General features: G+C 42.9%; 1 protein-coding gene across 2 annotated transcripts in view; it reads left to right on the top strand.

Moving 5' to 3' along the window:
- The window catches only part of PIGL (phosphatidylinositol glycan anchor biosynthesis class L), a 56,567-nt gene that overhangs the window by 21,113 nt on the left and 13,515 nt on the right, over positions 1-21,939 (top strand). The window contains exons 2-4 of one of the 2 annotated variants that reach the window (XM_026861919.1): positions 4,744-4,822; positions 13,515-13,605; positions 19,947-20,014. In XM_026861919.1, coding sequence (XP_026717720.1) covers positions 4,749-4,822; positions 13,515-13,605; positions 19,947-20,014 — 233 coding nt within the window. In that variant the 5' untranslated portion in view covers positions 4,744-4,748. The remainder of the gene's footprint in view (positions 1-4,743; positions 4,823-13,514; positions 13,606-19,946; positions 20,015-21,939) is intronic. The other variant, XM_026861920.1, reaches the window with a different exon arrangement.

Below are 21,939 nucleotides of genomic sequence, written 5' to 3'. Positions count from 1 at the left end.
TAGGTATTTTCATTATAATGGGTAAAACAGTGTAAAATAATATGTCAAAGTAGTGGGATGGGCTTTTCTAGTTTGCTTATGGAGTTTTACTGCTGCTTTTGGTGAAGATACTAAAGCCAACTTTGAGCACTTCAGATAATTTGTGCTGTAGGAAACAGCTGTTTTGATGATGCAACATCAACTTTTTAAAAAGCGGAAAACAGAACTTGATGAAGCAAATAGGAAGTGTATGTTTTCATTTGTCACATATTCACCTTTCTTCCTAATGTACACTAGATTTTGCAAATGTGGATGGTGTTTTATGACCCATAATCTCAGTTTTCTTGCACAAGAGATCAGACACAAGGGAGATGAATGCTTTGCTTGACATCATTGAGAATCTTTTGGCTCCTGTAGCTTCTTCAATACGTTTTGGTTGAAAGGAAAAAAATATTTTTACTGCAGTGCAGGAAACAAATACTTTTTTAGAAACTGAAATGGAATTTAGGATGAATATTTTGTTATCTGATCCTTCTGTACCAACTGAAGCATTAAATGAAAACAATTTGATTACAGTTCCATGCCAAGTCATGTCCCGTCTTCTAACAAGTCAGGTATTAACTATCTCATTGTACCTGCATGCTCCTTATACAGTAATTTCAATACTTAATCATTTCAGTGTTGCAGTCTATTTCTCTGCAAGTAGTATTTGAATTGAAATAATTACATTCATTACATAGCCTTCCCTCTATGCACATACATTCTACATGCTTTATAGTTTTTGTGACTGTAAGCTTAACAAATCTTATCTATGTGCCATTTTGTCTTCTTTAATAGTTAATATTTAACTGAATTTCATTAAGTGTCTAAGTGTTCAGTCTGTTTTCAGATGAAGGATGAATGTTTTCCTGTAAATCAGTTTTTAAATCTTCTAATCTAAGCACTGAAAAATCTGGCAAACAATGCTTGAAAGAGGCAAAATTTGTGCTTATTTTGGGGTACAAAATGGCAGAGGATAAAAGGAGGCAATTTACAATTTAAATAGGATGTATTCTTCATTAAGTTCTACTTCATGTCATTACATAGCATCAACAAGATTTAAACCCTTAGTTTTGGAAGGAAGGGTCACATCTGTAATAAATTATGGTCTCTTTTATTTAAACAGTAGCATTGTTATAAATATTTTCTTCCTGTATTTCTGTTTCATAAGCCAAATGCTCAGCATTTCTCTTATTCTCATAAGTAGCCACATGATGGGATGCCAAGGCTGGTTTATCATTTGCCTTGGAAAAGATGTTGTATAATATTGCGAGATAATGTTGGCAGACAGAGGTTTGATCAGTGGGTAACAGAGGTAGGGGGATTGCAGAATTTGTGCTAATAGATTGAGGCTTGAATGGGAGTACTACATGGAGAGCTCATACACGGGTGTCAGAGAATTCAGACAGTTACCAGTAAGGGGCAGAGAACAGTTTATTGCAGTGATCCTCCTTCTACAAAAATGAGACTGAGTCACTGATTTTATTCAGACTTTTCCAGTGCTTAGATTTTTAGCCAGACCCAACAAATTTCCTTTCAGTGTTTTTTATGAGGATGTAGGTATAACTGTGGATGAAGCTATCAAAGGGAGTTCTGTTATCAAGGCATACCTGCTTTTCTGTGCTCTATCTGCAGGGTCCAATCTTGTTACAATGAACTTGTCATCACAGCAAAGAAAATAAATCCACACAGCCTCTTACTGGGAATAGAAAGGTTTTACTGGAGAATGCAGTGTTTTAGGGCAAGCCATGAGTTTATATAGACTACTCCTAGGTAACAAGTATATAAGGAAAAGTTGGCCAAGAATATTGATAGAAAGAGTTATCCAGGGCTGTGTCATACCAATGCAGTCCAGAGCACAGTTTGGTGATGCAGAGGTCAACACTTCGGCCATTGACAGGTTTTGAGGGACACTTTTAAGCAGCTCCTGTGATGTTGCTGTAATGGTGCATAATTTTCAACTGTTAATGTGTTTGCTGTTCAGCCCAAATACCCAGGAATATATGAGGCTCTGCAGAGCACCTGTAAGAGGCCTATTGAAAAACTGATTGTTATTTGCCCCAGGCAATAAAAACGTATTCCTGGAGTGAGTATGGGTGATGCAGCGCTGGGCTGCGGCCGTGCTGTGAGCCGGGAGCCCACATGCTCCATTCCAGGCTCTGCCCCTGACTCAGCTCTGTTGCCTTGGGCTCTCTAGGGAGAGTTACCTGAGCTCTTAATTCTGTCATCATAAAATGTGGGGGTTATTACTTGCTTACTTCCCCATACCAGCCTCACAGGGAGGTTAGTTAATGAACATCTGTTAATGTGTGGAAATAAATGCTGTAAAAGTGCTGAAGTAGTAGTAGTAGTCCTGCTCAAACAGTGATGGCATGGCTGCAGGTTGGTAGTCTGCAGCTTTTTCTTACTGGATTGTGCTGTTAAGATTGAATAACCATTTTAAGAAGGCTTGTGTAGAGCACAGCTTCCCTGCCTCCGAGGTGCTGCTGTGCCACTGGTACTTGCGAGGTGCTCCAGAGCCCAGGGCTGGGACACTGCCCAGCACAGCTCCGTGTGACAGAAGAGTTTTGTCACCCCCATGTAACCCAGGTACGTGCAATTCACAGCACGCAGCTCTTGGTAAGGGTGTTATGTTCCCAGCTCCAGTTCATTATCCTCACTCATCTGCCACTCACTAAGAAAAAAAAAAAAGATACTGTTCCCTTCTTTACAGCTTACTGATTTCCTTACCCCCCGCCTCGCTGAATGCCTTCATCCCGCTCAGTTTCCTGCAGTGGTGTCGGGAGGGCGAAGCACCACTCAGGCTGGGCAGAGTGGCCTTTCTCCTGGGCTGCTGAATCGTGAAGTCCCTGCTCGCAAGAGTTAATCGTTTCCAGCCTTTGGCAATCTTGGCTTGGTCCTAAAAATCGAGCTGGATGCTGTCGGCTGCCAGGAGCCTCCCTCTCGCCTGTCATGTGAGCAGTGTAAACAGGCCAGCAGGCTGCCGGGGAGTGGGAGGCTCACTAGTGGGCCAAAGTTCAGTGGGTGCATCACGGCCGCAGAGCGCCGGCCAGGCAGGCAGCGGCAGGGTTACTGCCGAGCACCCCGGCTGTTGCTATAGCAAAACCATTGCATAACGTTCACATTAAATCGGAGCGTGGATGAGAGGAAGGCTAAACGATAAAGGTCGTTGCGTTTTGTTCGTTGTTGCTGTCCCGCATAGCTGTTGCAAATGGAGTTTCAAGTACAGTTCCTGGCTGGGCTGCCCTGGAAGGCACTGTGGGTTTTCACAGAGAGAAAACGGGGCCTGGCCTAGAGCTTGCTCATGTAATCATGTAATTGGGGCATTCACATGAATGGGGCTGGCAAGACAGTGCCTGCAAGAGGGTTGTTTGCATGAGTAGAAACTTTGCATGTCAGTAAAATTTGTGGGATCAAGCTCACAATTAAGATGGGTGTTTAGAGAGCCCAGGGCATCAGAACTCAGTGTTACAGAGGGTGGGTACACCATGACTTCAAGAAGTAATGCCTCTATTGTCATTGCATAGGTCAAATGGATTGCAGGAGATGTTTGTGGGAGGCTGAGGAGTCAGGAAACCTCCTTCTGGATGGAACTGGTACAGGGAAGCTGGAATGTTGTGACATGGGAAGCTGCATTTGGAATCAGGCCATCATGCTCTTGAGATCTCTGCTGAAGTTGCATCTGCATTTACATAAGTTTTGGCATGAGAAATAAATGTCCAAGAAGTGACTATGCTGTGCTTTCTCTTCCTAGATGATTAATTAAAATGGCTGAAGGATTGATCCAGCTACAAGCTTTCTCATGAGGTTTCTGACTGCAGTTTACTTGTTACGTGGAGACAACCAAAGACTTTGGCAGAAGCAATTATGCTTTTGGCTCTCCTTCTCTTTGAAGGTCTGGCCCGTGCCATTAGGTTAGTGGCAAAGTTCTGTATGACTTACGTGGGCCAGATCAGAACTGCAGGTTTTGCCTGTACAGTATGGTGTATTTATTGTTCCAAGAGCAAACAGATTTGATACTAAGGTTGTGATAAAGTGGCGCTAGGTCTATTTGGCGTATGCAGGTTGTGGTATTTCAGTCATTTGCCTCTGAAGGATTTTGCTGGCTGCTGTGGGAGACTTTCGGTTCCTTCCCTTTGTGTTTGAACCCTTTCTGCTGTGGAGTCCTGGGCATAACATCATGCATGTTGGGAACTTCATGTGTCAGTACTGTAGTGAAAACCTAGCTAGGAGGAACTCAAAGCATTCCTCTTCCACCTGTCCACTTCCTGCTCTTCTGCCAGGAGATCCAGACCTCCTACCCAGCAGTTTGAAACTGGAAGTCTGCCCTCCTTGGGCCAGTGGTGCCAGGAGTCGTGTCAGTTGGACATTGCTTCTTGACTGATGTACCCTGTCCCTAGCTCTGCCTGGCTGCACGGTTCTTTTTTTCTAAGCATTTTACAAAACAAAATAAATGAGTAAGGGAGGAGTGAAGTCCTGTGGTCTGCTCCTCAGAGTCCTGGTTTTGCTGGTGATTTGTATTTCAGTTTTAAAACAGAAGTTTTGATTGTGGGATTGCTGAGCTTTTTGTTCTCACTCAGGACAACTTAGACTGTCAGACCCCAGATGAATTCCTAAGCACTGTGGCAAGGCCAATAATAACAAAGAGAAGCAAGCACTGCTGTGAGCTATTCTGGGAACTGCCCGATCATTTCATATAGGTCTAATGATGCTCATTCCTTATAGTCCAGATGGTGCTTTTGAAGAAATGTGGTCTGTGTTCTTCCCCTATTATTGTCAGAGTGGCCAGAGACAACCCGAAGTGGGAAGTAATTGAGCCCAAGGAGCTAAGTGTTAGTAAGAGGTGAGTTCACCTTTTTTGGTTTCAGGTCAGTTTATCCTCCCTCTGGGAGCTGACACAGACAAGAGCAGATTGTTCCAGGAATGTGGAGCAAAATTCCCAGAGGGCACCAACTGCTAGAGTCCATGTTTGCTGCCCAAGCTTTCCATTGAGCTTTTCTATCAAACATCATCTTGGCCTTGGGAAGGTGTTGAACTGAAGTGCTGGTACATAGATACCTTTGCCCAGCAACTGTGCCCTAAGAGCCCAGACAGTGGCATGTTTGAAGATGTTTCTCTTATTAAAGGTCTGCAGATGAGATTGCCAGATGTTTCTAATAGACCTGTTATTTGTCAGTCATTTGGGACAAATACCAGAAATGCACTTTGCCAACAGATACTCAGAAAATGGTTGGTGAATTCTTGTTTTCCTGAACTAGGTAGGGACTTTAATGGTCTACTTCCCCGCATACCGCTCCAAGATGTGAGTGGAATTGACTTTATTTCACGCTGCAGTATTGTCTGCTGCCCAAACCACATTTCAGTGGGCCAGAGGAGGAACTGCTGACTCATAATTCAGCATGGCAGCCCCAAATCTCACGAGGCTACTAAGTCTGGCCTCTGACTGATGTTTTCAGTGAACTTTCTTAATGGCCCCCAACAGATCACACAGAAGTCCAGCTTCTATAAAATGAAAGGGAGGCTTCTTGCCCAGCACTTGGCAAGTCACTACTGGCAGTTTGTACTGCTGGAAACTGCTGCTTGAAACAGGCTAAATGGTGGCTGGCTGACAATGTGTCACTGGTGTGGGATCTGTGGGCCCCACTCAGTATATTCTGGTCACATAATGGAGGTCAGGGACAAAGGGCTGTAACTGGCCTTGGCTTGGCATGTGGTGTATATACAAAATGAATGCAACTCAAACGTGAATGAAAGCTGGGAATAAAAAGTAGCATAAAACACAGCACCCAACTTGAGGATGAAAGGTAGGGGGGAGAACCACTTTATGTTTTAAAGATTTCTCTTTAGGGCCTTGAACTTAATTGTTTTTTACTACCAATCTCACCAGGGATCCAGGTACACTCCATGGTGCTGTGTGGTTCTTGCAAACAACCTGTTGCAGGCTTCTGCTTAAATTGAAGCTAGGGCTTTGCAGCATAGTTCGGAGTAAATGAACCAGAGGCCCCTCCTTCCTCTGGCAGCTGAATTCCAAGCTGTGCATGACAGCAAGGTATTCGGTGCTCATTGCCTTGTGTGATGGATCAGTCAGTGATGACGACTACACAGGTTCTGATGTGTTCTTCACATTAGTTCCTGAGCATGTTTCAGTAGCGCAGTAATGACATGAGAGTCGCACGTGGAGTGTGACACTTGCATGTGAGACTCCCAGGTCTTGTTTCTGCTCTTGCAGGTCATATGTTTGCAGCAGAGCACTGGGGCAGTGCTGCGTACTAAAAGCATGTCAGCCACAGATGCGATTTGTTGTTTGAGACCAAGGATTGAACAAGGAGTTGTAGACAGATGCCAGAAATACTCTTCTCCACCACTATGACCCTACTAGAAATCATGTTCCTTAGCTGCAGTATTACATGGTGACACCTTGCCACTACGTGACCAAAGCAAGGTGCCCACTAGGCAACACACCCAAACCCCTGTCATGTGGTTTGGCAAAGAGGGTCTCCACTGTTAGGGTAACATTTGGCCCAGATGTGTCATCTTTTTTATGTGCTCTGGAGAGTTTGGGATATTTTAAACTTTAAATATTGCTGTGTTTCTGCTAGAAAGGACATGTTCCAAGGAGTATTCCTGGCATTTGTAGATGAAAGCAAAGCAGTTTGTGATGACACTTCATTTGGGAGTCCATGCACTGTTTGGCACCAGCCCCTAAAGGAAGTCCTAACTACTTGAGAAGATGTTATCCTCGTTGCAGAGTTCCTCTGCACCATATGGGCAGAACTGTTCACTGTATGCATCATTTTAGAGCTTTATGCAGTCTTTCATATATTTTGCGCCAGACCTTCAAGTCAGGACTAAGATGTTGAACTCAATTCAGTCATCCGTGGGAAGACAATGCAAGGAGTAAAGTACAGTTTTGCAGGGTTCCCAATACCCAGGATTGCCAAGACATGTGTTTTAGACTTCAATCTAGAAATCAAAAAAAAGACATAACACTTTTCTTAGAAGAATCTCAAACTTCTTTACATAGGTGTGAACATACAATTATTTCCATTTTGGAGGCGTGAAGAGCGGAAGACGGGAAAGCTGTGACTAAATCAGTGATCAATTCAGAATTAGATGAGCTGAATTTTGTTTCCTGTCTTACATGGCAGGGCCTGATGCCCTCTCCAAACTAGTTTTTAAAAGTTACTTTTTAAAACTGGCTTTAGCCACTGTAGTTTCTATGCATTTCTGTTCTTGAAAGGTACCATCAATTGTTTTTGTTTAAAGACATTGAATATGAACTTGTTCCTACAGAGCTTTGTGCTGTAATTTATCAACAAGGCACTGAGGCACAGACGTCAAATGAATACCAGATTTCAAATTATGATAAGCAATTGTGTCATCTCTGTGAATAGACATCAGTCTCTGCTGAGAAATCATCAATAATTCATTAAAAAAATAAATGAGTACAGGGACATTCGGATAGGTCTTTGCAAACAACCAGTCCTGTGTTCTGTAATAATTCCTTTGAATTTAAACCCAAAGGATGGTTATTTCTCAAACAAAAACACATGATCGTGCCCAACTCAAAAAGTTTGTTGCCTAGAGATCTAATTACCATTTACTTTTGGGGAGTTATGGAGGTACTTGGAATATTATCTGTCAGAGGTGCACGGTGTTTTTACATAGCTCAGTGGAGAAGCATGCACAGCTTGCCTGGACTTCTGAGCCAGCTTTACAGAGTACTATCTTTGTGTTCTTTCCCTTTACACATGACTTCTGCCTGGTTTGGCCCCATTAATGATGTCAGCACTTACCTGGCATCTAAACTGATTTAATGTGCCCTTGAAATTTGTATAAAGTAGGTCCAAACTTACATGTTATACGAAAGTTAAGGATTGGAGAAAAGGATTATGGCCCATTCTGCTTTTTTTCTTTTGTGAAATATTTGAAGTGTATTTTATTTTTAATGTACCAGTCATTGACACTTTCTTTACCTTCCACCTACAACAAAACCTAAGATTCATATTTTCAATCTGAAAATACAAATCTCAGAATAATTTGGGCTTCTTTACTATGAGGAGAAAGATGAAGCTGCTGGTGTAAAGATTTCAGCTTGAGCTCTCTGTTGTAGATGGCTTTTCATTTGACAGCTAGCATCCTGGTTTAGTTCATTTCTCTCCTAAATTGTAGACTGTTACATTCCAGTAAGCACACAGCATCTGTTCTCTGTATAACATGATGTTGCAAGATGCTGATCGTTTGTCTAAGTGGACTTTTTTCAATTGAATCAGAGATGTACATGCAGCCTAGCAGCCGTATTTCCCCTCCTGTCTGTAACTGGCCATTATAGGAAGAGATAAATAGTTATAAATAGTTATTAATGTAAGGATTTAGAGGCTCTGCTTCAAGATCTAGGGCTAGCCTGTCTTAACTTATCTTAGTGTAATCTGAAAAATAAAAATTATCTACTTCACTTTAGAGAGCATGAAATAATTTCTGTTTACACAGTTTTTTCAATTACTTTGATGCTATGATATAAAGGTCACTGATTGCCTCTAGTCATCACATGGCTTTTTCACTAATTGTGCACTCACGTCATTTTGTTCTGTGGAATCTTTTGCTTTTTGATCCAGTTTCAATTGCCCAGATGTTCATTTCATACAGTTAACTTTATACAAAGGGCATCCTTTGTTCCAACAAACACATTGTGGTCATTGTTCTCAGCAGGGAACCTAGCGCACAGCAGTTCACCTGTTTCCTACATGATCCACCATCAATCTACAGACCTTTGTGCTGATTTAATGTAAAATCATTCATTGGAGAGAGAAGGGACAAGGAGGAGAAATTATGCAGAAATGTTTTCTGATCCCTAGCCTTGGATTGATTAAGGTCATGCTGCAGGATAAACAGGCAATAAGAAATGGGAAAGCTCTTTCATTTTGACCCTTTCGGTGTGTAGTGGAATGGAAAATCACATTAGTACCTTGAAAGTTTTGCCGTGGTGTCTCAGAATGCATTAATGGAGACCTGAACATCATCTAGGAGCAACCCTAGTGCCACTCTACTCCCTTCCCTGTTGCCACCTATAAAGGCTTCACATCAAGGCAGAGAGGGTGCTTGCCAGTCCCTGTCAGAGTGACTGTCACATAACGAGAGACACTGCTTCACAATGCACCCAGGGGCCTGGGGACAGCCCCATGCAACAGATTGCAGGAGGGACAGATCTCAAGGTTATTCTAACTGCAAGTGTCCCGTGTAGGTCAGCCCATTTGCTGTTTGTTAAACCACGTGGACATCGCATAGACTGTTTAGTTTAACTTAACCTTTAGAGCAGTCATGAGAGCTTAAGTTCATGAGCAGAATAAATTCCATGGAAGGCTCTGAAAGAAGATTGTACATATAAATGCACCGACTGTTGCTAAAAGATCTGTGGAAGATGAGCAGTGGAAAATTGGGCAGGGATTGAGCAGTGTATCTTGGCAATGGGTATCTGTGAAGGTTTTTAAATCTCTGTCTTGGCCAAAAGAGACCTTCCAAATGACAGGAGTCTAGCCATCTTGAGCCCAAACGTTCCTAGAAAGATGACCCTACAAAACTGTCCAGGCTACTGGCAGGGATAGGATTCCTGGCAACATGCACAGTGCTTTAATGGCCAAGGTTGAGGCAAAAGAGGAGCTACAGCCCACAGCAGGCAAGAGGAGGAGGCCTGGAGAGGGGCTGGCATCAGGCAGCGAATTTTAACATTACTTTCATTCAGCCAGCTGTAGGACTGCTGGGCAAGATGTGCACAAGGTTGAGTTTTGGTTTGATATGCTGCTGTGGTTTGGCTGTGGCCCCCTTGTAGCTCTCTGGTGTCTGGCCCAGGGTATCCAATACCTTAATTCTTCCTAAGCACACTTTGGGAAGAGAAGCAGCAGGTGCCAGTGTCTGCTCGGCTTGGCAAGGAGCAAAGCAGAGGTGAGAAGAAAACCAGAGGTCCTGTCCAGTCCTCACTACCAACAGCGGATGGATAAGTAGAAAGATACAGGTTTTGTGTTCAGAATGCAGTGTTTCCCATGACTGGTCCTGCTGAAATCAGTGAGCTGATACAGAAATTACTCCATACTGCAGCACCATAATTCTCCATTTCTCTCTCTTCAGTCTATAGATCCCTTGGCACAGCTGTAAATTCCCTGTACAGTACACAGCATGGCTTTCACTGAAAATAGCTGAGAAAACAACATTTCTGGAGCCTTATTCTACTAAAAGTATTTTTTTTTTTGCTTCTACCTCCCTGTTTTTCTCTGGTCAACAAGGGCTGCATCCAATCAACCACCTGCATTCAGTATGATGTGGAATGATAAACATAGTTACAAACATCACTCCCAGACCGTAATACTTTGGTGGAAATGAGGCCAAGTGACCAAACCCCTCAAGCCTTCCCCACCAGCAGCATGTCCTGGGAGGACTCCGGTGCAGGATTTACATCCTGATCTGTCTCAGTGACTGACAGCAGCAACGAGGAGCTCTCTGGGGCAGAGGACAGGGAGGGTGGGTGGAAAACCGGGTCTCCTGGGACAAGCTCCAGTCTGCCCCACGGAATGTGCTAATTTTCACTCCTTTATAGTCCTTTATCTCAGCCCTTCGACCTTGAGCTCGGAGGCATTATCAGCCTTAGCCAGAAAGGCAGTGTGGAGTTAACTATTTAAATGCTGAATTCTTTTGCGCCCTGAAGGTAAAAACACAATGAATGCAACTTATTTCAACAGTGCAAGAAGTCAGTGGACTTTCCAGGTTTGTTGAGGACTGATTTGTGATAATATTTTCTACTGAATGGATGATTTTGTGAACTACAGCACTTTTCAAAGTTTGCATGCCCCTACAAAGTTCCAGGGGCAGGTAGAGACCTCCTGTGAGAATGTATTTTGTGTGCATTGCTATAGACTGTATGTGAACTTGGTTTTCTTAGTCATTTTTTCATTATTACCTGGACCCAATTATTGATATTCAGAGCACAGCCAGAAAGTTATTGGTCTCATGCTTTCTGTGGAGTCTACTATCACGGTAACACTTCAATTTTCGACTTTAAAAAGTATTATACAAACTCTTATCAAAAAGTAAAAAAAAAAAAAAAAGTAATTTCCTGAAGCTATCTGGATTAATGTATTGCCAGTTCTGATACTGACTTCTGTGGGTGACTTTGGGCATGTCGTTTAACCTGTATGTCACTTTTTGTGTTTGCAGAATGAGCTATGAATACTTCAGTGGGACAACGTGGCTATTAATGAGTTATGAATGTGTTTATGTACATGTGTGTCTTGTTTGGCAAGATCAGCTTCTCTCTCTTTGGTGCCTGACAAATATTATGCAAGAAAAATAATTAATTTTCCTTACTGGGAGTGAGTGGTCTCTCCATGAGCAGCCATAAGTGGGTAGAAGCAGATTTTTTTTGCAGAATATTACTGCCTAATCAGTTCAGTGTTCATGGAGTTAATTTGCTCATGCCTTCAGATTGTTTTGTTTCCAGGGATTCTAAACCGTTGCCTCCAGCTGTTCATTTCCATTGAACGAGGGTGATCTTTATCTGTCTAAACTAGTTAAAACCTGCTCCACTACCCTGCAGCCTTTTTGGAGACAGCCCAATAAAGCTGAGTGCAGTGGCTATGACACCAAAGCCTCCTGGACATCATAAATTCCAAGCCCTACTTTTTTTTCTGACCTCTCACTGTTCGAGCACCCCTCCTCTTTTAATGGGACTCTTCACTTCCTCCACAGCTCCATTTAACCCCTGTCCAAAACCAGGAATGATACTTGCACTGTAAGTGGCCAGTGAAGAATCCCCTTTTAGACTAATTTACTACTTCAGTATTATCAGATTAAGCCTTGACATAACCTCAGAGGTACCGTTTGAACAACTTGAAGCACTGTTAGACTTGCACTTAGACTCTGCTCAGTGTGCGTGTTGCTTGAGACGTTTCAGTTGAAGCATATTTTTAAAATCTGCTCCATTTAAAGCTTGCTGTGATGTGGTGGGACTTGCAGTACCTTCAGGGTCAACAGGGCCACTTCCTCTTCAAACAGGAGACGTGGAAGTTTTTGTCTTGAGCAGATGAGATGCGGGTTTGTTAAGTTGATGAGACAGCCACCAGATGTACGAAAGAATCTTTCCTATGATGAAATGTAAATGTCTTGTATACATCAGGCAAAGATGCTGTCTATACAAGAGGGAATTGCAAACAAATACCACAACAGGGACCATAGCTAGAATGTGTACCTAATGTAGAAACGCCTTCTCTTGTTGCTGGGGTTTCTAATAGCACATTATTTTGGCCTGTGCTGAAAGGAGTGTGTAACACCATGGGTAAAATGCTAATGGTCAGCTTGTACTTTAGGCTCTTCCTTCTACTACTACTACTACTACTGTTAACAGCAGTGGGAAAATTTGTGGCCAGAAGACCTCTGATGAAGACACAGGCTGAGCTTCACCTTGGAATGTGCCAAGGAGACACTTTCCTGTTGTTTCGTTGCAGATGTTACCGGCCTTGCTGTCCAGGGAGACCCAAAAAGTGTTGGGCGGTAGCGCCCCTGCTCTCCGCAGCAAACAGCTGGATCAGTTCAGATCCAAACCCAAGTGTCTGTGTGAGAAGGCTATGTAGTCACTTTTCTGCTAAACTAACTCACAGCAATTATCAGTCTATCAGAGGAGGGAAAAGGTCTGAGAAAAAGACCAGTTTAACATGTCATCATTGGTCTTTAGCAGCTGTGTGTTATCCTGTTGTTACTAATAACCTTTTTAACTTTGCAAGCAAAGTTTTCTTGGCATCATTCAAACATAATGACTGGGGGGTCAAATTCAGCTCTCAGCTGTGTAAATACGGAATCATTCTCTTGGCTGTCTGGTGTTATTTTGCATTTGGCTCATGGTCCCTGCACCTCGAAGCCTGCAATCTAAAATACCCAGGCAGAGTGTTCAGTCACAGTGTGCTTTGCATACCAACTGGGTACGGTATAAAATTATCAGATGAAGAACTACTGTCAGATCCATGCGATGTAATTATGGCTTTGTTGTCCTCTGGTTGAGGTTAATGGGTTATTCCAGTATAAATGAGTGCAGGAGTTTGCTTGTTACTTTTCATATGTAATTCAACAGTAGATTATGATTGGAAAGTCTTGCAGGAGAATGTTTTTAAAGGGGTTTTAAATAAAGAAAGAAAGAAATTTGATTGAGGTGAATAGAGAACAAGAATCACTGAACAAAATAGATGTTGCTTAAAGTAAAGCAGTCGGAAAGCCCGCCTTAATGGTAAGAAGAAAGGGAGACCATGGCAAATCTGTGAGGAGGGTGTTGGAACTGCTCTTTCCCTTTCAACCCTCCAGTATACAAGCTTGTAAGACTCTTAACTAAGGTTCAGTGGGTTTATATGGTAAATAAGTTTATCTTGATTTCATTCTCTGATAAGAGGATCTCTCCTTTCTAGCAGGGTCTTTATAAAGTTCTCAGCAGTGAAGTGACTAATTGCACTTCTCGTTTTCAGGGATCTTCCGGATAATCCTGCTGTTGAATGGGACACACAGCTCCTGGCCGCCTTTGTGCTAAAGCATATAGAAGCCAATAACATCAACCTGGTAATGTGAAACTTTCTACAGTACAGGCAGTTTCCACATTACTTTTGAGCTAGTGTTCTAGGCTTTTTCCTTCCCTCTGAAAGCTTTCTCTGAAGTCTTTAAAGTTAGGATTTTCCTTCTGGAGCCTCTGGGAAATAGCCTGGGACAAGGAGAGAGTATACTTATTCATTTTGAAATATTTGCCTTATAATGTTTACCCATTTCTCTAGCTAGATCTTCTGACTTTGGGTTGTAGTGTCATCAACCTTCACTGGAGCAAAAGCTCCAAATTGGTTAAAAACTGCAAACTCTATTGGAACTAGTAAGTTTTACTGATATAGATCTTGGGCTTCATTAATTGTAGAAGACCCTCTGAATCAGCCCAGCTGATTTTCAGGTCTAAAATGATACCTGAAAGCAATTCTGTGGTTTGTAGTTTAAGATTTTTTTGTGATATTTGTACAGCTCCTATGTCTTGACAAGAAAAGACATGGTCATTCTGATCCTCTTTCAAATCCTTCAGACAACTGCTAAAAGTTCAGAACAAATAGAATTGCTCCACTGGAAAATATGGAAAAATATGATGGGGTCGTTTGGATGCATGTTTTCTCTATGGAGATCTTTTTTTGCTTCCCGGTGAGAAATGAACAGTGGAGGAATTTTGCTTTAGTAACTCCTCAAATGTCTTCTACAATTTAAAGCAACCAGTTTGCCCCTGTTGCTAGGTTTCATTGATGAGAAGAGCCTAAATCTGGGATTTAGGTTTACGTTCAGGTTTAGATTTGAAGTACGTTGGCAGGCGTGTGTTAGAGAGCTAGATTAGCAGGGTTATAGGTTGGGATTGAAGAATATTAAACCTGGGAGATTTCCTAGTACTGGCGTGGCTTGTGGGGTTTTTTCCCACAGAAGAGAAATAAAGGTGTAAGTATAGAAAAGGCGATGTTATGTCACACACTGACAAAATCACAAAACTCTTAAAGCCTTTCAGCAATTCAGAAGACAAGAAACCACATCTCCTGTAACCTGAAAGCCCCATAGCACAAAACCCAGCGTCCTGCATCCAACTTTGTATTGATTCTGCAGCTAATTTTCCATGAAATACATTGCTGTGCACAGAGACAAATGCAGTTTTCCTGCCTGGACTCCTTTTGTGCCTTTTAGGCCCATGCATAGATAGGTTTTAATCTAATCTGAAAGCTCCTAACCCAAGAGGTTTTGTATTGCCTGTTTGTGACTCTCACTGGCACTAGGGCAAGTGCACCAGAATCCCAGTAGAAATGCTGAAAACACTAGAACTCCTCTAGATGGATAGAAGGGGTTAGATCTTTGCCTCAGAGAAAATTAAACTCAAGCTGTTTGTTCTGGGGGAGGCAGGAGTCTGCCACTAACAGCGTGAACTGAAAAATAAAGTGTGGGGTTTTCAAAGCGAGAAACATGCTGCAGTTACTAGTACTCTCCCTGCTGTGCTGCGGGTGTTGGGTGTAGCTGCCGTAACCAGAAACACTGCGGCAGGGCCCACTGTGTTCCCCTCCGCACTGGGGACAGATTACTGGAGCAGAAGATATCAGCGATACCAAAGGCGACTGAAGCAGCTTCTCTGAAGCAATGGTAATGAACTGCTCTGTAAACTTACACCATTTTAAGCACCCTAAGTAATCACACAGGTCTCAGATGTTTGCTATAATACCATTCATTTAGGAGCAGACCTAGTTTGCCAAAACCAGCAAGGAAGCACCTAATTACCTTCACTGAATTCTGCATTTTAAAACTTCAGAGCTTGCTATCTGTTAGCCACTCTTGGGTCACCTTTGCCGTCCTAAAACAATGGCCTTGCCTTGAAAAGTAAACTTGAGTCTATTTTTCAGTGAAGTTGAAATTGATAGAATTGGCTTAACATGATAAAAGAGCCTTGTCAAAACATAAGCTAACAGTTTCAAACACAGCAAACTAAGTTAATGGAGTTAACACGATTGGAAGACATGTATTGTTTTTGCTAACCCGGTGGGAAAGCTTTCCCCAGTTTTTCACACAGTCATAGCATAGACAATGGTATCTCTTATTTACAGAACATATGTGTCATCTGACAGTGGAGAAGCAAGCTGCAATTCCAACACATTTGAAAGCAAAGATTGCAAGGCAAGGAGTCACACCGTGTTTATGCATAGTTTTGTTCCATTGCATAGTTACTAATTTCCTCAATTGCCTCGGAAGTCCATGAGTAACTCTTTATAAGGATATATTTCATCCAAGCTCTACATTAAATAGTGCAGACACAGAAATTAACAGTTCGTGTACTCAAAGCCAAAACTAATTTATAGACTGTAGCAATGCCACATTCTTACAAGCTGCATTCCACTGTGGACTGATGGAAACATCGTCCATACAACTGTTTGTGGAAGAGTCCCGTTGTCTTGGGTCAGCTCCAGATCATCCTAGAAAGCCAAATCCTTCTACAAACAGCATTCGAATTGGAGTTTATATTTGAGAGGCTCCTAAAATTCAGGAGCAGGTGAATGTGTGATGTTTATAGAGGATTTTAAATGCTTTTGCAGAACACCAGATATGGAGTGCATCATGTGGAGGTTGCTAAAGGAGGCAACAGAGCTGGGACAGACTTTGGCATCCATTTTCTTCCCTTCTTCCCTTACATTGCAATCTCATCAGGTGTGCTCTAGGGTACCTGTGTGAGAGGCCCCCTGGACCTTTCATTTAAAGAGCTGGTGCATGACTTACTTGCAGCGCAGAACACTGGGATGTTGATCATGATTAGATTTTTCCATTTTCATCCCGTTGTCCATTCTTTTTAATCTTTAGCTTCTCTGATTTTGTAGCAAGAAAAGACATTTCCAAACACACAAGAGACTCAAAGGGAGTCTGAATGTCACTGACCTCTGCAAGTATAAGTCAGGCCTATGAAATGATGCTTAGAGGAAGGCCATTAGGAGTGGAATTGCTTGTGATGGCATTTAATGGGATGGCCCTTCTTAAAAAGGAAAGAGACCTTTCTATCCCCGCTAGCCTACTTGAGCAGATGTGTGCTCTGTTTGAAACACTGGATGACACCAGAACAAGTGAGGGAGACCCACAGCTTTGAGTGCTTTATTTCTCCTGTGCATATGGTGTATAGAGGGAGCATGGACTCCAGACCTCTCAGGAGTTTTCTCTTCTGCTAGTAATTGAGTAATTTCCTCTGTGCTCTCCCCCCTCCGGAAGGGATTTCTGGACCTGTTTGTCTTGGCTGTTGCTCTGGCTTCCACTAGTGAAAGCTCTATTTCCTGAATACCAAGGTCACCCAGAAGAAAACCCAGCAACACCAAGGGCAGCAGCTCCCATTTCAGAACAGGTGTGGGGAGGAAACTCCCTCTTGCCTAAAAGATTTCACTGAGCAATAATTTCCACATCAAGTATATTTCCTATCCCAGCCTTTTGCTCCCAGAACTGGCTAAGCCTGTTTTTAACCCAGACAGTTTCAAGATATTCAGGTTTTCTCATCCTGCCCTGATTGTTTGCTTGATTTCATCATCAGCCTGGTTTGGATTATGTGGTAAGAGCAAGCACACCAGCTAGCTGCACCATGTGGAAGAAGCAAATGCTCCTCTGTGAAAATATCTTCAGCACGTGAGAAAGAAAGAAATTCAGATTTGTTATCAATGAATTGAATTCCTGAAGCCAGAGGAATATACGTACATGTGATTGCTGCCTGCTTTAAGTCACGAGCACCACAGTGACGCAGTGGAACCACTGTCCTGTTTAGACAACAGACCTAGAAGCTACATACTGGGTAGGTGGGACACCACTGTGTCAGAGCCAGCCTGTGTGCTGGGAGGGATCTGGAGAGGTGAAAAGCCAATATTTCAAAGGTGGTCTCTTTCCAGGTAAAGGGAGTGTCACCGTGGCCAGGTCAGTGTGCAGATCTCTTGGGAGCTGTATTTACAAATTTGTATATTTGAAGAGACAGGCAATTCAGGTGCGAATGTCCTAACAGTAAATTAGACAAATTGAAAATTAACTCCATGCAATCTCTTTAGCTAGTTCAGATGTTACTTAAGCCCAGCAGCACTAAGAACAGCAACTCCTATTACAAAACACATGCGGAGAAGAAAAACCTCCTAACGTGTTTCTGAACAGATATTTTCCATGTCAAAAATATTTCCTAACGCAGTCTTGTGCTCCCACAGTTGGCCTGAGCCAGTTTTGTCAAAACAAAGATTAGCTTATTTAGTCTGCTCACGATAGTCTTTTATCTCAGTCTTCTGGTTGGTTCTCTTGTACCCTCCATAGAAGGAAAAATGTGTCTTTTGGCTTGCCTGGGGTTTTTAGCTTGGTTTCCTAAGGAAACAAGAATAATGCAGTGTATTTGTATGTGTGTGCACATACATGTTTCAAAAGACTTTAGAGCCCATTGGCTAATTTTAACCACAATTGACAGCAGGGTAGTACTAGTCTTAAAAATGTTATGTTTGTACAGGTTACATGAAAATAAATGACCAGGTAGAAGAGACAAACCCTCTGTCTGTCCCCATTTAGTAAAAAAGGTTTAGTGCAAGTCCAGCCCTTAGCAGACTCACACTACTATTCACCTGCAGAGGAATTTATTCTGCCTGCAGTGAGTGGGGTACGTTGTTATCTTAAGAAAGTGCCACTCTGGGTTGGAGTGAATTCAGAGCATGTTTTTTCTTATCTGTAAAACACAGGGTGCTATGCTCATTCCCTGAGCTGTACAGTATTTAATAATGTCTTTCCCAGATGAACTACTCAAAAAGCTGATATTCTTAGGGAGGCCTTAACACCATGCCAGACCATGCAGTCACTGCAGAGAGCCTCTCAGGTAATGCTGATGTACAGCAAAAGCAGCCAAAGCCAAAATCATCATTTTTCTCCTTATAAAATAGGACAGAAAATGCGTCTTTGTACCTCAACAAAACCAAAGGGGGTCCTGCCACTTCCTGCTAGTAATGAATAACCCCACTGCTTGGTGGCAGCATTATTACAACCACTGGGCAAAGTGGAAGGTCTAACTGTGGACTTGTACTGGGTGAATGGGTTTATAAGCAGGCTTGTCTGGAGTTTGTGGTTTTTGAAGTATTTCTTATCACTGTCTTTCTGTTTCCTCTCCCTCTTTACACAATATCCCCTGTTGGAGAGGGCCTCTCCTGTTGGAGGGTGGAGCAGCAAGTTGCAGGACGGGCAGGGCGGCCTTTGATCTTCCCTTGTTCTTTAACCCAGTGCTTCAGGCCCTGCATATAAAGTGGATTTAAGAAGGGAGCTGTGGTGAGTAAGCAAGGCAGTAGCATTTCCTTCCCTGAAGAGAGAACAGGCTGGCAAGGAAGCAGACATTGACTGAAATGTGGGGAGGTTATGATTTCTTCCTGGTCATAGAGAAGGGAGCAGGGGAGAGCTCTGCTGCCTGGCCTCTCCCAGAGGAAAAACCTAACTTCAGACTGTCCAAGGACTGCTACTTTCTCTATTCGGAAAGCCTACCAGCACACATACGCTGCCTGCTCTACACTTTGTGCTGCCAGTTTGTTTTCTAGGTTAGAAACGGGAGGCTTTAAGTACCCACTTCACACTACTGTGCAGAGTGAGCCCTTAGGGTTAGCCCCTTAGGGTAACGAGCCCTGGCACGTTATTGGTAGGTCTGAGGGCAGGATGCCAAGGGTATTCTGTGCTTTCAAAGGTAACTTCTTAGTGCTGTGTTCACACATTACTTCTGCATTATGAAGTTCCCATTTCTCCCTGCAGAGAAGCAATAAACAATATGATCTTCTCATTCAGCAAAAAGCCTGACCTGGTTGTACAAAAAGTGCAGTCAGCTCATTCTTTTAAAAGGCTTATTCTTGTATCAGATTATATTATCACTGTTATCCTGTGATAAAGCTTTATTACAACCAGGACGGTAGTACGTGATGGTGTTGCTCTTGTTAAAGCAGTATGTCCTGATTCACAGTACAGCAAACCATAGTTTCACCCTGTAATCTGCAAGCATTCTAGGATGTTTTCAAATCCAGGAGAGAGTGATTCATAGAGCTGGACCTCTTGGGTCAGGAACAAGTTTGCAAGAGATTGCTCTGAAAGTAACCTTTTGGCCTGGTAATAAGTAACAAGTGCATCCTGCCAGTGGCAACATGATATTTGTCATCTTCTGTTGTTCAAGCTGTTAGACTGTGTAGTCACCTAGTTCCAGAGTGTCTTGTTTGTTTAGTTGTATTTCTGTAGGATGAGTTCACACACAAGTCCTCGTTGTGCAACACAAAGCCAGCTCTTTAAATACAGTGGGCTGGGGCAGTGCTGTTACGTGTCAAAGTTGGTAACTGCAGAGTCTCCTTCTTCAAAATGATTAGTGTTCTGTGGTTTTATTGCAGGTGGTAACCTTTGATGCGGGAGGAGTGAGTGGTCATGCTAACCACATTTCTCTTTACACTGCTTTAAGGTACAGTGTTCTACACACTTCATTGAATGCCTCACTATAGTGTTACAGAGTGAATGTGGTGTTTGTGTGTAAGCAGAAAACTAAGCCTAGCTACAGCCAAAAATAGTATTAGCTTCACTGATATAACTGAGAGCCAGGCTGTGGGACATGATACTGTTTGGAGAAACTCTCACAGCTCTGTAAATGGCCTACAGCATCCTTTATTATTCTGTCTGCTGGTGCTTTGCCAGCCTCCCTTTCACTGGGCCCTCTTTGCTCTTCCTGTCCTTGATCCCAGTAAAGTATGCCACAGGTCACTTTGCACTTCTGGTTTGAGGAGAGTCTGTGAATAGCTGATACCTGAGCTGGTGGTAGTTGGATTTTGGAAAGTTTTGCACCATTGTTCCAGAGGATGTTGTCATCCTGTCCAGGTATGTGAATTTACCTCTCTGACCCAAGGACGTTGCTCTTTCACTGGAGCTGTCCCTATTTACCATTCTTCCTAAGTCAATTCATTCCTTCACCGCTTTGTTCTTTACATTCTGAGAACCTCTGTCTCTGTGCTGTGATGTGGGAAGGTTGTTAGACAAAATTTCCTTGTATTAAAATCACCCATATTTTGCTGGCAAGACAGCTACTGTTTTATTTTAACCTGCACGTTCAGACCTCGTTGTGTCCTTAGAGAGATTTCCTCCAGAGTTGCCCCTGCGTTTCCCAGGCATAAGAAGAACTCTTTGCAAGTATACCTTGTATTTTTAGCACCCATTTGTTTCCTGAATTGTCTGTGCAATTCAAATAACTGTCTGGCTCTCCTTGCTAACAACATCATAGTGATTTGCCTTTCTCACTTGCCTAGAGAAAGCTGCAGTGCCACAGAACCCATGCTGTGACCTACTGAGCTCCTCTGGGAAGATGCTGAAAGTCTTTGATGCTATCTGACGGCTGGAATTCACTCTTAGAGGGGATCATGGCTTTTCCCAGCAACTTCTGAAATAGCCTAACAGAAGGAAAGGGGTGGAGTTAAAGCAAACAGTGTGTTTGTTTGGGCTAAGCAGGGAGATGCTTTCTGGCACAGTGTTATTTGAGGAGTGAGTGAGAAACAGAGGTTGATGACCGATGCTCACACCATTGGCACAGAGGGACTAGAGAGCTTGCAGCTGCCTGGACCTCTGCTCAGTCAGTTGCTGCACGGCCTGCAGATAGGAATGGAGGGCAGATTGTTGGGTGTTCCCCTATACCCTGAAGAGATACAGTGAAAACAAGGTAACAGCTGAATTATGTGTGAGAAAGTTAAGGAAAACTCTCAGTTTTGATCCCAGTTCTACTGTTGTTGCACTTTGTAGCTATGCAGAAACAACTTTCCCACCTTCGTGCTTTAGGTTTCCTGTGTGTGCAGTGGGGGTGTTAACTCTCTTCTTGTCTCAGAATATGTTACTAGGAAGCAGCCCCTTGAACTCAGACTTTTGCCTTAGTCCTTAGCCTACAGCAGAACATTGTCCTGGGCTGATGAGATACATGCTGATAGGGACACCAGAGTATAAACATCTCTAATTAACTAAGGGCTGGTTTTTGTCTTGTCTCGTTTCCAGTCCTGAATCAGCAGAAATAAGCATGGTGGCCCAGTCATCTGCATGTGGCAGGAGTGATGTTGTGGCCACTGAAAGGTTAAGTATATTTTTAGCGGCTTGCTTGCCCTCATTATTTTTCAGTTTGTGTTGTGGAGGAAGTAGAGCGTGACTGTATCACTCCTGATTTTCAGTGCCCTGATGAGTTCTCACATATTGGCTAGTACAGGCAGCGCTGGGAGCATATGCTGAGGCTTCTCATGTACCTCCCTGCCAGCAGGGCTTTGCAAAGCAGCGGTTGCTGCCCCTGAGGCCCCTGTGCTACGTGGCAAGAAAAAGGCAAATGCACTCTCCCCTCCAGGTATCATGTGCCATGTATTT

This window comes from Athene cunicularia, assembly GCF_003259725.1.
Source record: "Athene cunicularia isolate RWA chromosome 19 unlocalized genomic scaffold, athCun1 chr19_part1, whole genome shotgun sequence".
Lineage (NCBI taxonomy): Eukaryota > Metazoa > Chordata > Aves > Strigiformes > Strigidae > Athene > Athene cunicularia.
The sequence above is the reverse complement of the archived record's forward strand: the minus strand, read 5'-3'. Positions and strand labels throughout refer to the sequence as shown.